Source organism: Lactuca virosa, chromosome 1, assembly GCF_052849685.1.
Source record: "Lactuca virosa cultivar CGN04683 chromosome 1, Lactuca_virosa_CGN04683_v6, whole genome shotgun sequence".
Lineage (NCBI taxonomy): Eukaryota > Viridiplantae > Streptophyta > Magnoliopsida > Asterales > Asteraceae > Lactuca > Lactuca virosa.
The window spans coordinates 120,252,677-120,269,246 of record NC_136426.1 but is presented as its reverse complement, the minus strand read 5'-3'; the positions used below and the strand labels follow the sequence as shown (position 1 = coordinate 120,269,246).

General features: G+C 36.3%; 1 protein-coding gene and 1 long non-coding RNA gene across 2 annotated transcripts; both read right to left on the bottom strand.

Annotated features, from left to right (window-relative positions):
- Nucleotides 1-12,260: 12,260 nt before the first annotated feature.
- Nucleotides 12,261-13,098, bottom strand: LOC145106374 (uncharacterized). Its single transcript, XR_013707548.1, has 2 exons — nt 12,720-13,098; nt 12,261-12,486 (listed from the first exon to the last, which is right to left on the bottom strand). It is a non-coding gene; the product is annotated as an uncharacterized LOC145106374 (long non-coding RNA).
- An 828-nt stretch (nt 13,099-13,926) lies between these two features.
- On the bottom strand, nt 13,927-15,322 carry LOC145157370 (aquaporin PIP2-2-like). The gene is made up of 4 exons (XM_079076420.1): nt 14,947-15,322; nt 14,513-14,808; nt 14,264-14,404; nt 13,927-14,174 (listed from the first exon to the last, which is right to left on the bottom strand). Exons 1-4 carry the CDS (start codon nt 15,263-15,265, stop codon nt 14,061-14,063), a joined length of 870 nt encoding a protein of 289 aa, XP_078932546.1. The 5' UTR covers nt 15,266-15,322; the 3' UTR covers nt 13,927-14,060.
- Nucleotides 15,323-16,570: the final 1,248 nt, after the last annotated feature.

The following is a 16,570-nucleotide window of genomic DNA, read 5'->3' as shown; positions in this document are numbered from 1 at the left end:
ACTCACATTAACGTGCTGGTAAACCACTCATGCTCCAATAATCAATGATAATTTTTTAGTTGTGCCATCATTTCAACCTTATAGTCCCTAATTAGTTTGTTGGTTAACCACACACACTCCACAAACGACATATAAAGATTGATGTGTATTTTCATGGATTAGCATACAATTTTATATTTTTCTTGAAGTAACTAGAGTGGGAAATTTTATAAAAGGTTATATTACTTTATAACATTATACTTTCAATGATGTTATGTCCTATTGAACCCGTTCTGCTAACAACCCTCCACCACACATGAGATCAGTGGGTGAGAATAGATATCTATTCAATGGCCATTTTATAGGCCGCTTCCTTATACCCTCTTTATAGCATGGCTTCTGTAACATCCCGATTTCTAGGTATGATATTTATTCTTTAAAAGGCAAGTTTCCCTTGGAACTCGGCGAGTTGATGGCCTCAACTCGACGTGTTGGAAGGTTTTGGGTCGCACATCTTTTTGGACCAACTCGATGAGCTGATGAGGAAAAGTCGACGAGTTGGCGGCTGGATGAGAAACCCTAAATTTTAGGGTTTGCACCCTATATAACCTCCTTTAGTCTTTGAGGATGATCTTTTATCAGCCTCCAAACCCTATTATCGGCTTTGTGAACCCTTATCTTCATTCCATCTCATATTGTGAGTTAGTGTGGCATTTTGGAGCAAAAGAGGGAGAAGATTGAGAGAAGTTAAGCTCACATCTTCAGTTTGGCACTCTTTTGGACCATTGTAAGTATTCAAGATCCGATTTTTATCTATCTATGTAGCTAGATCTTGAGTTTGGTCCCTTTTCCTCCTTATTCTTGGATGTTGCAATGGATGGACTTCATAAAGTTTGCAACTGTATGAATCTCCAGGTCAAGATGGTCTTATAGTGGGTTAGATCTGGTCTTTTGATAAGCCTTGATGCCATGCATGGAGTTTAGGTCATATTTTCCCTTTTTGACCCATTGTGGGTTCAAGACATGCATTGGACATGCATGTCTATAAAGCACCAAAATTTGGGACGTTTTTGAGACTAGAATCTCTTCTGGATAGGTTGGGTTCCATATCTCAAGAATTTTGTGCTTAATGGTTAAGCCTTTGAGTTTTCTAGCCTTGTGGAAGGGTTCTTGAGCATTTGGAGTACTCCGAAAGGATAAAATTGGAAACTTTATCCTTTTAGACACATTTGGAGTTTAGATCTGAGCCTTAGAGTCCCTGGAATCGCAGAATCAGCTGTATGTGTTAATTTGGGAAAAACTCGGTGAGTTGGTTAGGGTTTTCCCCGACTTTCTGAGTACTGTAGAACTCGACGAGTTCAAGAGTTGCACTCGACGAGTTGGTTCTGTTGGATTAGGTGTCTAAGCCCATAACTATAATTGGTATGTACTTGAATTGATAGCAGCACAGTCCTTTTGGGTTGCCCTCAACCTAGCAACTGGACAAGGAAATTATGAAAGAAGAGATATTAATTTATAAGATTAATAAATTAATATATATATATATATATATATATATATATATATATAAATGATTTATTAATATGTTAATGGATTAATATATTAATTAGAAATCATTATGTTTAATTAATTGTTAGCCAGAAATTAATCAGAATTGATTTTGGGGTTAAAAGAATTAATTATAAGGTGCAGGGACTAGTTTGCAATTATCTAATAGTTGAGTGGAAGGCTCTAGAACCCCCTTGGAAGAGGGTGGACGAAATCTTTAGGGGAAACCCTAATAATTTCGTCCATAGGGGCTTGGTTAAGGCCCTTGGGTTTGCTTAGGCCCTAAGCAAAGGATAACTAGGGTTTCCCTTAAATCCTAGATCCCTCAGCTATATAAGGAGCCTCCTGGTTCATGTTTTTGGTCACTCTTTCTTTTGAAGAAACCCTAAGGCCGAGATTTTGCATACTCCCTCTCTCCTCTCTCTTCTTCTACTTTCCTTCTTGCTAGTCATTGGGTGTGATTCCATTAGAGGCATTACACTTGTGGTGCTAAAGCTTCTAAGAAGATCAAGATCAAGATCAAGGGAATATCAATTGTTTGCTATAACAATTGAAAGGTATGTAAACCCTAAACCCTAGTTTACTATTTTCGAAAATAGCCTCTCTCCTCTAGGGTTCTTGTTTTGCAATTCAAAGTTATATGTTCAATAGTTAAAACATAGATCCAAAGTAGGTTGCATGTGAGCTTAGGAATTGTTTTTCTAGTTTATTTGTTTTACCTAAAACCCATCAGTGGTATCAGAGCCATTGTTTGTTTTAAATTGAATTGCTATAATAGTTGAATTGCAAATTAGGGTTTATAGCCATTAAACCCTAAAGGCCAAATTTTCGCAATTAGGGTTTTGGATTGAAGGGTTTTCGAAAACCCTAGCCTCCAAAGAACCCTAATCGAAATTAGGGTTAGGGTTTTGAAAACCCTAGCCTCCTCCCTTATGAATTTCGAAATATGCTAGAGGATAACTAGAGTTTCTTGTTTTTGGATAATTGTTACTTAATTAGATTAATTGGATAATTATCCTTACCCTATTTTTCGAAATTTAGAGGGATAAGGATTAGGATTAAATTAATGGATTAATTTAATTAGATAATCCTTACAAGATTTAATAATTTGATTAATAGTTAATTAAAAGATAAATATTAAATCTAGTTAATTGGTTTATTTAAATTTAAATTTAATAGCTTAAATTTCGAAATTTATAAACCCTTGAAGTTTTAAAATGTTTTAAAACACACCTTATATATATATTATAATTAAAAGTTTAATATTATATATGTATAAGAATATGGTCAGTCAAATCGCTAGTATGCCTCATTCACGAAGCTAATCTATAAGGGGGGTATAAGGAAACTGCCTATAAAATGGTAGTTGAATGGGTGTCCACTCTCACCCACCGCTTCCTTGATTAGTGGAGGGTCGTTAGCAGAACGGATTTGATAGGACAACTACTTCTCATTAAAAGTATAATGATATTAAAAGTACTAGAACATTATTTTCAAAAATCCCAACTCTAGTTACTTTAGGAAAAATGTGAAAAGTATGCTAATCCATGAAATTGCACATTATGCTTTATTAGTCGTTAGTGGAGCGTGTGTGGTTAACCAGCACACTAAAAGGCACTAATAAAGAGTAGTAATGGGTATCTCATAATTGTCATTTTGATGGAGCGTGTGTGGTTTACCAGCACATCAATAGTTAATGATAAAGACAATGAGGTTACCAAGCACATTTGCATGGTTATTCACATCTTGTTTGTGATCCTCGGCATCCCAGTCACAAATAGAAGAGCATAATCTGAGATTAAAACATGCCATTGAATAGTTTCAATGTATCTCAAAAGAATTAGGAATTTCACTTCGTTTGTTTCGTCTAATGGTGGAATTGGTGAATCGTCATTCACCTACCTTTATGAAATTTGCACTTGGATCTCGGCATCCCATTTCTGAGTTGTGAATCTTCATAGTTGGATCCTAACCTTGATATTATATCTTTGGGTTATTCTATTAAGGTATCTTGAAATCTAACTAAAACTTTCTTTCTTTTCAGATGTCTACTCCTGGAAACACTTCTGCTTCGTCCTCCTCCAACCAAAACTTCTCTTTGCTCAATATTTGCTCCAAAGTCGTTATGGATGGCTCAAACTATAACGATTGGATGCGCAACATCAAGATGGCTCTTCGTTTCGAGAACAAAGAATATGTTCTTGAAAAGGAGCTCAAAGAGCTTGATGAGAATGAAGCTACTCCTGAAGATCTTGCTGCCTACAAGAAACATTACGATGATGCTACCAAAGTGGCATGCATCATGGTGGCAACTATGTCCCCAGAACTGCAGAGGTACTATGAGGACTACTGGCCTTTCGAGATGAACAAGGACCTTATGGAAAAGTACCATAAGCGAGCTCGTCAAGAAAAGTTCGAAGTAGTCAAGTCACTCATGGCTTGCAAGATGAAAGATGGGGAGTCGGTTGTCTCACATGTGCAAAGAATGCAACGCTACATAGAGCGTTTGGTCAAGCTCAATATTCACTTTGATGAGGAATTGGCCATTGACATGGTCTTGAACTCACTTTCTGAATGTTATGATCAGTTTATTCTAACTTACCATTTGAACAATACTGAGCAGACCTTGGCCCAATTGCACAACTTGTTGCAGACAGCTGAGGCAGGGATGAAGGGTAAAAGTATACCCTCCACACCTACGAGTGCCCCTATTTTGGCTATTGGACAGGGAAAGGGGAAAAAGAGGAAAGGTCCTCCCAAGCAAAACTGGAAGAGCAAGGCTCAAGCTGGGTCATCTAGTAATGGCCCAAAGGCTAAGCCCAATGGTTCCACTCCCCATGTTTCTGATCCAAAAGAGGCAGTTTGCTTTTACTGCAACCAAAAGGGGCATTGGAAGAGATCTTGCCCACAATATCTGCAAGATATCAAGGATGGCAAAGTGAAGCCATCTTCGGCAGGTATTTACACTATTTCTACTAATAACTCATTATCTTCTCGTTCATGGGTCCTTGATACAGGATGTGGTTTTCATATCTGTTCTGATTTGCAGGGTCTAAAGGAAAGTGAGGAGATAGAGCGAGGAAGGATAAACCTGATCATGGGAAACAGAAAGTCTTCACCAGTAACCAAGATCGGAGTTTATCAGCTTCTGCTTAGTAATGATGTTAGATTAGATTTAATAAATTGTTGCTATTCGTCTGAGATGACGAGAAACATTATTTCATTTCATGCATTGTTCAGACAAGGTTTTACATATTCTTTTAATGATTTGAATGGTTCAATTTCTGTTTATAAGAATGGTGTTTTTATGTTTGAAGCTTTGCCTTGTAATGGTGTGTATGAAACAGTGACTTGTGTTGATAGCTTAGGAAATAGTGTACTTAATATTGACTTGTCTAATAGTGTAGACAAGGCATGCTTGTGGCATTGTAGTCTTGGACACATTAACAAGAAACGCATAGCCCAACTCCAAAAGGATGGAGTGTTGGAATCATTTAACCTAAAGTCAGATGATATGTGTGAATCTTGTCTTTTGGGAAAGATGACAAAATCACCATTCACAGGGTCTTGTGAAAGAGGTGAAGGTCTGTTGGATCTCATACACACAGATGTGTGTGGGCCCTTCAGATCAACTACAAGAGATGCTAATCGATTCTATGTGACTTTCACTGACGATTATAGCAGATATGGATATATCTACTTGATCAAGCATAAGTCAGAAACTTTTGAAAAGTTCAAAGAGTTTAAACATGAAGTCGAAAATCAATTGGGCAGAAAGATAAAGATACTTAGATCCGATAGAGGCGGGGAGTATCTTAGTATCGAGTTTAACGACTATCTGAAAGAATGTGGGATAGTCTCACAATTGACTCCTCCTAGGACACCACAGTTAAATGGTGTAGCTGAGAGGCGCAATCGAACCTTGTTAGACATGGTTCGTTCTATGATGAGTCGGGCTTCGCTTCCTATTCACTTATGGGGGTATGCCTTAGAGACAGCCGCCCACATCCTCAATCTTGTCCCTACAAAGAAGGTTGCCAAAACACCTCACGAAATGTGGACATGGAAAGTTCCCTCGTTAGCACATATTAAAGTCTGGGGTTGTGAAGCTTTCGTAAGACGAGAGACTCACGACAAGCTAGCAGCTAGAAGTGAGAAATGTGTTTTCATTGGTTACCCAAAGCAGTCTTTTGGATATTTGTTCTACAGGCCTAGTGAGAACGTGGTCTTTGTAGCACGAAGAGGAGTCTTTCTTGAAAGAGAGCTCATATTCAAAGAGGACAGTGGGAGCACTATTGACCTTGAAGAAATTCAAGAGTCAGCCAATGAAGGAACCTTAGATGACACTAGCACTCAACCAGAGGAAACAGTTCCTGTTGAACCAATTGATAACTCATTACCTCTTAGAAGATCCACTAGGGTGAGTGTGCCACCTGAGTTGTATGGTTTTCATATTACTTCAGATGGTGACACATTCATAAGTGACAGAACACTGGTAAACTTAGATGAACCAGTCACTTATAAGGAAGCAATGGCAGGCCCAGAGGCTTCCAAGTGGAAAGAGGCAATGGACAGCGAGATTAAGTCCATGTATGACAACCAAGTTTGGAATTTGGTTGATAGTGCACCAGGTCGCAAGACAGTTGGGTGCAAATGGATCTTCAAGAAGAAGACAGACATGGATGGGAATGTGCATACATTCAAGGCTCGACTGGTTGCAAAAGGTTTTACTCAAACCCCAGGGGTTGACTATGATGAGACTTTTTCGCCAGTGGCTAAGATTAAATCTATTAGGATATTGCTCGCCATAGCTGCCTTTCATGATTATGAAATCTGGCAGATGGATGTCAAAACTGCTTTCCTTAATGGGAAGTTGGCTGAAGATGTTTACATGAGTCAGCCAGAGGGTTTTGTTGATGCAAAGTTTCCCAATAGAGTGTGCAAGCTTGAGAAATCCATTTATGGATTGAAACAAGCATCTCGCAGTTGGAATCTTTGCTTCCATGAGAAAGTCAAAGAGTTTGGTTTCTCTAGAAGTGAAGATGAGTTTTGTGTGTATATCAAGGCTAGTGGGAGTATAGTAACTTTTCTGGTGTTATATGTCGATGACATATTACTCATTGGTAACGACGTTCCAACCTTGAAAGAGGTTAAGTCTTGGCTTGGAAAGTGTTTTGCAATGAAAGACCTTGGAGAAGCTGCCTATATTCTTGGGATTAGAATATTGAGAGATAGAAAGAAGAGACTAATTGGACTTAGTCAGAGCACATACTTGGATAAGGTACTAAAGAGGTTTAGTATGGAAAATTCCAAGAAGGGAGAGCTACCTATCCAGAGCAATACCAAATTGAGTAAGACTCAATGCCCGAGTACAGATGTTGAAATAGATGACATGAGTCGTGTACCTTATGCTTCCGCTGTCGGATCGATCATGTACGCTATGACATGTACTCGCCCTGATGTGGCATTTGCTTTGAGCATGGTCAGTCGCTATCAGGGAAACCCAGGTAGAGCTCATTGGATAGCAGTTAAGAATATACTCAAGTATTTGCGAAGGACAAAGGACTGGGTTCTTGTGCTTGGTGGCAGTGATACTTTGAGAGTAGATGGTTACAGTGATGCCAGCTTTCAGACGGATAGAGATAACTTCCGTTCTCAGTCGGGCTGGGTATTTTTACTGAATGGAGGAGCAGTTACTTGGAAGAGTTCCAAGCAAAATACAGTGGCTGATTCTACTTGTGAATCAGAGTACATTGCAGCAAGTGAAGCGTCGAAAGAAGCAGCTTGGTTGAGGAACTTCATCGGGGATCTCGGAGTTGTTCCAACCATCCAGGAGCCTATGGAACTCTTCTGCGATAATGAAGGAGCGGTTGCCTTGACAAAGGAACCGAGAGATCATGGTAAGACCAGACATATCGACAGAAAGTACCATTTCATTAGACATAGAGTTGAAGAAGGCCATCTTATAGTAAAGAGGGTGTCATCTGAAGATAACCCAGCAGATCCCCTCACAAAGGGTCTGAGTAGGGCTAAGCATATTCAGCATGCTCGGAGCATAGGACTGAAAGATGATATTAGTTTTAGTAGTTAGATTAGTTTTTGAAACTTGTAACAAAGTAAATGTAATTGACTTTTGGTGATTAAATAATAAAGTATTATTTATAAGTTTGGCTACTACCTTTTGTCAATTGTTTATTATTGTGTTTCATATTTTGCATGTTTTACTTCCTGAATAATGAGATTATTCAAACTCCACAGTCGCTCGTACTCTTGGAAGTAAGTAGTGAATTAAGACTGTCATGAATTGGATTGCAGATTGTCTAAGGATAGACATGGCAATAGAATTGCTGCAATGTTCATGAGTACTCAGAAATTGAGATTTGAGTATTGGATAAACCCACGCTCAGAGTATTACTTCATGGAATTCATCACGAGTAATACTGAGACGATAATATCTTATAATCTTGAAACGAAGATATATGAGTTGTAATTTACAAGTCGGTTGTGCATTGGTGATACGAAAACGCATCAGTAACTTGGTGTTATAAAACGTATTGTCATGCATAATTTGATGAGTAAAAGATACAAGCATATGAGTCAACGTTTATTCGTTCCTTTTGCCCTAACAGGAAAAGCGATATCTGTGGGCCCCTCGATGATTTGGTGTTGACTTATGTGCTGGGCCCAGCCAGGACTAAATTGATGTGTTCGATTAGAAGTCCTACATCATCACAAATCAGGAATCGGGAAACATAGATTCTGGACAAAGAGATTGATTACATTCCATGTCTTTTGTCTGGGGATATCAAGCAGAACGAAGGGTTATATGATCACTTATCTTAGGACACGTAACTGACTGGGTCAGAGTTCGGCAGCAGCTTTTGGAAGCTACAATTTGCTGGTCAAATTTAGAAGGCATACTAGCAATTATAGTTACAGACTTATCCAAGTGGGAGACTGTTGGATTAGGTGTCTAAGCCCATAACTATAATTGGTATGTACTTGAATTGATAGCAGCACAGTCCTTTTGGGTTGCCCTCAACCTAGCAACTGGACAAGGAAATTATGAAAGAAGAGATATTAATTTATAAGATTAATAAATTAATATATATATATATATATATATATATATATATATAAATGATTTATTAATATGTTAATGGATTAATATATTAATTAGAAATCATTATGTTTAATTAATTGTTAGCCAGAAATTAATCAGAATTGATTTTGGGGTTAAAAGAATTAATTATAAGGTGCAGGGACTAGTTTGCAATTATCTAATAGTTGAGTGGAAGGCTCTAGAACCCCCTTGGAAGAGGGTGGACGAAATCTTTAGGGTAAACCCTAATAATTTCGTCCATAGGGGCTTGGATAAGGCCCTTGGGTTTGCTTAGGCCCTAAGCAAAGGATAACTAGGGTTTCCCTTAAATCCTAGATCCCTCAGCTATATAAGGAGCCTCCTGGTTCATGTTTTTGGTCACTCTTTCTTTTGAAGAAACCCTAAGGCCGAGATTTTGCATACTCCCTCTCTCCTCTCTCTTCTTCTACTTTCCTTCTTGCTAGTCATTGGGTATGATTCCATTAGAGGCATTACACTTGTGGTGCTAAAGCTTCCAAGAAGATCAAGATCAAGATCAAGGGAATATCAATTGTTTGCTATAACAATTGAAAGGTATGTAAACCCTAAACCCTAGTTTACTATTTTCGAAAATAGCCTCTCTCCTCTAGGGTTCTTGTTTTGCAATTCAAAGTTATATGTTCAATAGTTAAAACATAGATCCAAAGTAGGTTGCATGTGAACTTAGGAATTGTTTTTCTAGTTTATTTGTTTTACCTAAAACCCATCAGGTTCAACATGCACCGTTGACCTTGATCGTTGACTTTGACTTTGACCATGGTTGACCAAGTTGGACTTTTGAGGGCATTTTGGGTATTTCGAGATTTTAATGGAATTGGTTACATGATGGTTGTAGGCATCTGAGTCGGGAGCTGAGGTTCAGAGTTAGATCTTATCAGTTCAGCTACTTGTGAGGTGAGTCTTCCTCAGTATACTTTCGGGTCGAAGGTACCAAGGCCGACCCATTGGTTGATAACCATATATTTGTTGATATGCTGAGTGTGGAATAGATATCCATGCTAGAATTGATATGCTAGTCTGGTAAATCTGCAGGACTACCTGTGATGCTGTCTGTTTATCGGGAAGGGCATGCCAGACTCGTACTGAGGGATTAGCGGTATTCAGTCCAAGGACTGATCAGGCCGGGGAGCAAGCCAGACATAAGCTGTGGGCCGAGAGCAAGCCATCCTTATGCTGTGGGCTCAGGGGCAAGGTTGTAGAACTCGTTACTCGGTACCTGTTCGACCGACTACTGAGTAGCGAGTACTCAGGAGTACTCGGATTCGGTAATTCATGTAGAAATATTTTTAGGGAGCTTATATATGTCAAAATCATAAGTTAAAATCTTAAGTTGATTGAAATATATAACAAAATTAGATACATGTGAATACACAAAAACTGAAAAACACATAATGGTCTCACTTCATGAATAATTACTGAAAATTTAAGATATATATGTAGTAATAATCACATGTATGTGTGTTAAATAATAAATCGTTAAGTATATTATACATATTATTCACCGAGTTGACCGGGTTTAACAACACTGCTCAGTTCAGTAAGGGGTCGATTGGGGAGTACTCGGGATTCTGTAACTCGCCTCGGTAAGGGGCCGAGTAGCGAGTACTCGGATGAGTAATCGGCCAACTCGGCGAGTTTTACAACACTGCTCAGGGGTAATCCAATCTGTTAAGCAGTTGACCCATTGCATGTTGCTATTATATTTTATGCTATTTGTTATGTATTAGTATTCTGGGGGAACTCACTAGCTTGGGCTTACAGTTTTAGATTATGTTTCAGGTACTTCAGAGGATCGCGGGAAGGCGAAGGCATGATCGTGCACCTCCTCATATTTTGTTTTACGATTTTGGGATTTCTCTGATGTGAAACTTATTTTGAAAACAATTTGTAAACAATGATGGTTGTGGGTTTATTTTAAAAGTTTAACATTTTCAAGAATTTTACTAATGTTACAGCCTCGTGAATGAGGCATACTTGCGATTCAACTGACCCATGTTATACATATAGTACTAAACTTTTAATATATATAAGTATATGGGTGTATTTTAAACATTTAAAATTAAAGTTTAGAATTTTATATTAAAGATTTTAAAAATAATCTTTTTAATTAATCAAATAATTAAATTTAATTAAATCATGAGGATAATTCAAAGATTATAGATATTAGGAGATATATTACTAATTTAAATATTCAGATTTTATCCAATTAAAACAATATCTTTAAATGTAATTATCCTAATCAAAAATCTTAATTATCTTAAAATTTTCACTGAACAGGAGGTTCCCCACGACGTGGCAGATAAATCTCCACGTCGTGGCAAGAAGAAAAAGAACACGGATTAGACATTTGCCACGACGTGGCAGAAGAGCCCCACACCGTGGCGCCGAGACATAATGATGATTCAGTGATTTCTCCAATTGTTCAAGTTCAATTTATGCACATTCAATTGTTAGACAACCTAATGCTCTGATACCACTGATGGTGTTCTCATGTAATAATGCGAAAAATACCTTAAACTATTAAGGGTACATGCAACCTAATTTGATCTATGTCATAACTCTATTGAAGCAACATACGATTAAACAACAAACTATACCCTAATTGAAATCGAAAATTCACAAGGATAATAACATACATCTGATTTATTATTGTAAACAAACCCTTTGATCCAACTAGATCAATCCAATAGTCTCTTGAAAACTAGCTTAAGTTGTATGCAAGCCTCTAATGGTTCAGAACCACAACACAAGAACCCTAAAAGATTTAAGAGAGAGGGAAGAGATAGGCAATTTCCAGCTTTGGTATGTCTGATTGCATTGGCCGAAAATTCCCAAGTATTAGACCCTATTTATAGCTGATTAGGAAACACCTAGAAACCCTAATTTAAACATAAAATGATATTATTTCAAATAAGGTATTTATCTAGTTCCTTGATTATCTACATAAAGGCTTCCAGAAGGCTCCAAGAGGAGCCTCCAAACCGTCCAACAGGAGAAGGTTCTGGAACTTGTCCTCTGTTCAACTTTTGAACAATTACAACTATAATTCTTCAACTTTTAATTAATTCTAATTAACCCAGAATTAATTTCAAATTAATTCTGATTAATTCTAAATTAATTATAACTATTTCTAATTAATATATTAGTCATATCTCTCTTAAAATCAAACTAAGCAATTTCTTGGTTATGAGTGCAACCAAAAAATGGTTTTACTTTTATTCATCAACATTATACCAATTTACACCTTAATCCAATATAAAGAGGGTAGGAGAGCAGGATGTAAAAGGATAATTAACCTGAATGGTTGTTTCATAATCTTTTTTTTTTTTTTTTTGCCAAGGTAACTTACTTTGTTTTGTAGGTAGGCCTTGGATGTTTAGTTTAGGTGGGATTAGAAAAAGATAACTTAGAGTTGAAAAGAAAAGTGATTAGTTCTCCGCCTTATCGCAGGTTTTGGACGGTTTTTGCCTAATCTAGACCAAATTCCTTATATTTAAATTTAAAGGGAATACATCTCTAATGTTGTAAACATTTACCACCAAATGAATATAAAAAACACTCCATTTCATATCCATATTTGCAATAATAGTAATGTTTGGTAAGGTTATATGCTATAACTTGTTAAGAACACAATAGAGACAATCACCAAAAAGAAACAAGAACAACAAAAGAATGAATACAATGGAATTCAAGCACCAAAAATCTTTGAAAAACAACAAAAAGAAAGTAAATTAGCTATTAGAGACGACGACGTCCCCCATTGGAAAAAGAACTTAAATAATTTCATTTCTACTCTCTCCCTTCTTCCCCATATGACCCTAATTATTCAACAACAAAAGAAAAGAAACAAAAAGAACAAATTTGATTACCCTAAAATTTGAAGATGTAAAAAAACATTACCATCAACATCTAACAACAAGAATGCAAGACAATCACGAAAATAACTTATTTCAATGGAAACATAATTTCACGTTTCCAACGGAGGTTTGGAAATTTGATTTTCTTCAATTATACACTGAATTTCAAACTTCAAAAAAAGTAGGAAACTTACTTTTGAGTTATTTCATAATTTGGGTTTTGAAAGCTTCGATTTCTAACGTTCTGGTTCTACCGATTTCTTTCGGCCAGAGGCAGCACACACTTGGTAAATCGAATGAATGCGAAATTTTTTTGTCTCTCTCGTTCTATGATTCGGAAAGCTATATAAGAATTTAATCTAATGAACACCGTAATGTTTATCTACAATTGATATTCATGAGGCCTTCTAAATCTGATGAATATTGACGTAAGGCAATAAATATGATAAGTACATATGATATGTACAAAAAACAACATTTGCCATCTATAGAAAACATATCTACTATCAACCAACTTAAAAGCAAATGCAAAAAAGCAAGGGAACCCCATTAGATATGTGGAACCATGTGGATTTTAATTTTTAAGGCTTGTGATAGATATAGACGTTTTTGTTTATTTATACTTGTTAAAGGAATTTTAATATTGTTAGTAATTACACATATTTTATACAAATATTACATAATGGATGTGATGTGTGCAAGTGTTATTGACCTTATCTTGTTTATAGAATAACAAAAGTGAAGATAAGAGAATTCTAGTTATTTAAAGAATATGCTTAAAGGATAATGGATATTAATTCATCAAAGAAAGTAAATGACTTGTTTTAGAGAGAGATAAAGACATAATAGTAGGTTGTCGGGATAGGAATTTTTTTTTAAAAAAAGTCCAAAAGTAGTTCTTATATATGTATAAATCAGTGGATCTTATCATCAATCATCATTGTTATAATTGTAAATTATGTTTTTTTTTTATCATCACACATAGAGCACTTTGCTGCCACTTTCCATTGTGGTTTCACAGCTCATGATTTTGGCTTATATGTATGTTTATATGTTTCAAGATAAGAACAATTCTAGAAACCACTATTTATATTTGTATATCTTAAAATTAATATCACCTAAAACATTTATATTGATCATTAAAAATGTATATTAGAATATACAATTACACATTGCTCACTTAGAGAAGAAAATATATCTTAGTTTTTTAGTTATAAGATAGATTTTCGGTTAAATCGTAAATATAACCTTATTAGTTGTGAGCCTTTTCAAATGTTGAATGAAACGAACATTTTTTTTTTCATAAATTTTATGATAAGAACATGAACTCTTAAATTACATATTTCCACACCTTTTGATCTTGAAATACTTGGATCACAAAATCAAAATTAAAAAAGAAAAAAAGAACACTTACAATTCACATAAACAAGACACAAAGAAAATAAATAACAATTACATGAAACCCAATTCTTTTAAGGGGAATTTGCAAAGATATCTACAAGGCATGAACAGCCATGGATGAACATCTTTCAAGCTCAAGCATTGCTTCTGAAAGAGCCAAGTGCCTTGATTGCGGCGGCTCTCAGTACAAACTGGTGGTAGACGGCGGCGGCCAATGCTCCGATGAATGGTCCCACCCAGAAGATCCACTAAATTTGGAATTAATAATTATATTAATTCGTATAAATAAAAACTAAATTTCAAGAAATTAAGAAAAGAAAAAGCAAAAAATGCATACTTGATCATCCCATGCCTTCGCCTTGTTGTAAATCACGGCGGCGCCAAAACTTCTCGCCGGGTTGATGCCGGTGCCGGTGATCGGAATGGTGGCCAAGTGCACCATGAAAACAGCGAATCCGATGGGAAGTGGTGCCAATACCTTCATATTTCCATTTTTTTGAATTATAATATAATTAGTATCCATCATTGGTGAATTTCTAGTTTTTTAAACTATCGTCGAAGAACAGAGAGATGATAAGGTGCTTACAGGAACATGGGAGTCTCGTGCACTCCTCTTGGGATCGGTGGCAGAGAAGACAGTGTAAACAAGGACGAAGGTTCCGATGATCTCAGCACCGAGTCCGGTGCCCTTATTGTAACCGTCGGCCAATTCGTTGGCACCGCCGCCGTACCGGTCGTAGTATGAGCTCTGAAAAGCTTTCACTAACCCTACACCACAAATTGCTCCCAAACACTGTGCAATCATGTAACCTACAGCCCTAATCAACGACACCTTTCTCGCCAAAAACAATCCGAATGTGACAGCAGGGTTAATGTGTCCTCCTGGCGTATTTTAGCAAGCAGAAGTTAGTTAGCTTCATCTCTCTTGACAAAAATCAAACAGTAGTTCGAAGTGATTTTGCTAAAGTGAAGACGAATTGATGATTGAGAATTTGAGAAATTGAGATTATATATACTTACCGGAGATACCGGCGGTGCAGTAGACGAGGATGAAGATCATGCCACCGAAGGCCCAGGCGATGCCGAGAATTCCAACGCCGCCGCACTGATCGAGGTCCAAAGCAGGATCGGTCTGGCTTTTGTAACCGATGACTGTTAAAACAGTGACGTAGAGGAAGAGGAGAGTGGCGACGAACTCGGCGATGAGTGCTCTGTAGAAGGACCATTTGGTGAGTTCGTCGGCGTCAAAGAAGGGGGCAGGAGGTGGATCGTGGTAGTCCTTGGCGGCGTATTCGCCGCCGCCGCCGTGGTGCTCCGCCACTTCAACGTCTTTAGTCATGGCTTTCAGGTCGAGAGAACTGAGAAGTGATAATGGTTTTGTGAGTGGAGTGTGTTGTGAACGGTGGTATTTATGGAAGGTAGTGAGAGAAAAACCATAGTGATTAAGCTTCCATTATTGATGGTTTAACATAATTTAAGTGCTTTTTAATTAGAAAATTTATATGAAAATTTTCCCTTAATATTTTCTTATTTCCTTGCTTATTATTATTGTAAAATCAGCATTAGACTTTAATTTATCATGAACTTTAGATCTTTATTTATTTGTTTATTTAACTATGCTTATGAATTTTTGATCATTAAAGATAGAGAAAATTAGCTATATTCATTAATTTTTTTCATTTAATATCCAAAATTTTGCAATTAGCCAAAAATAACCAACAAAATTGTAGTTCGTCTAGGTGATTTACTCTCCTGTTGTATGCTCTAAACAAAACTAGTGATTGGTGTTTGGGTGAATATCAAGAACAAAACCGTAAGTGATAGGTGTTATCTACTGTTTCGTACAAATAACATTGTTTCGTTCTTTGCATTTAATTGTTATTTCGTTCGTACTGCCGAATCAACCTAAATAACATACCACATAATAAAATTATATCACTATACATGTTAGAAACAAAATAAATAAATAAATAAATAAACACCGCAAACCGTAGATGAGGTATGTCATCTATGATGTACAAACGCTAGTACACATTTTGTGTATATGCAGATTGTACAATATAGGTGGCATACCGCATCTACGGTTTTGATATTTAATATTTTTTTTTGCAAAAAAAATTATATCTAATAATATTAAATTTCAAGGTAAACGATAGAAAACAAATAAAAAAAACGACGTTTACGAGGAAAAACTAGTTGTTCGGAGCCGCCATTGAGAACATTTCTCTAGCTTCAAACACCAAAAAATGACTTGAATGATATTTTTTGTTAACTTTATATATTATGGACTAATCGACCCTCTCAAACAGTAGTTGAGATCCAAAATCATAGTCCATTAGCCCCGAACTGTAGGTTTTTAGCTTCGAAATTCTCCAAACCATAGGTAATTACGAAGCCGTAGCTTTCCTTATCCGTCTACTGTTTGATTGACTACTTTTAATTAAAGACTAATTATATTAACAAGAAAAGTAATTAAGGAATATGGTTAGTTTTGATTTTTTTTTAAATAATGTTTTTCTTATTAATTGCTAAGCTTTTAAAACTCGATTTTTTTTTCTAAAATTATATATTTTTTAAGGATGAATTATTCAAATAATATTTTATTTTAATAATAATTAACAAAAAATAAGGTTATTTAAAATAA

Coding starts and splice junctions, on each gene's coding strand:
- LOC145157370 (XM_079076420.1), bottom strand. CDS start 15,265: ATGACTAAAGACGTTGAAGTGGCGGAGCACCACGGCGGCGGCGGCGAA. Junction 14,405..14,512: donor CACGAGACTCCCATGTTCCT/GTAAGCACCTTA, acceptor GGAAATATGAAG/GTATTGGCACCACTTCCCAT. Junction 14,175..14,263: donor CGAAGGCATGGGATGATCAA/GTATGCATTTTT, acceptor TTCCAAATTTAG/TGGATCTTCTGGGTGGGACC.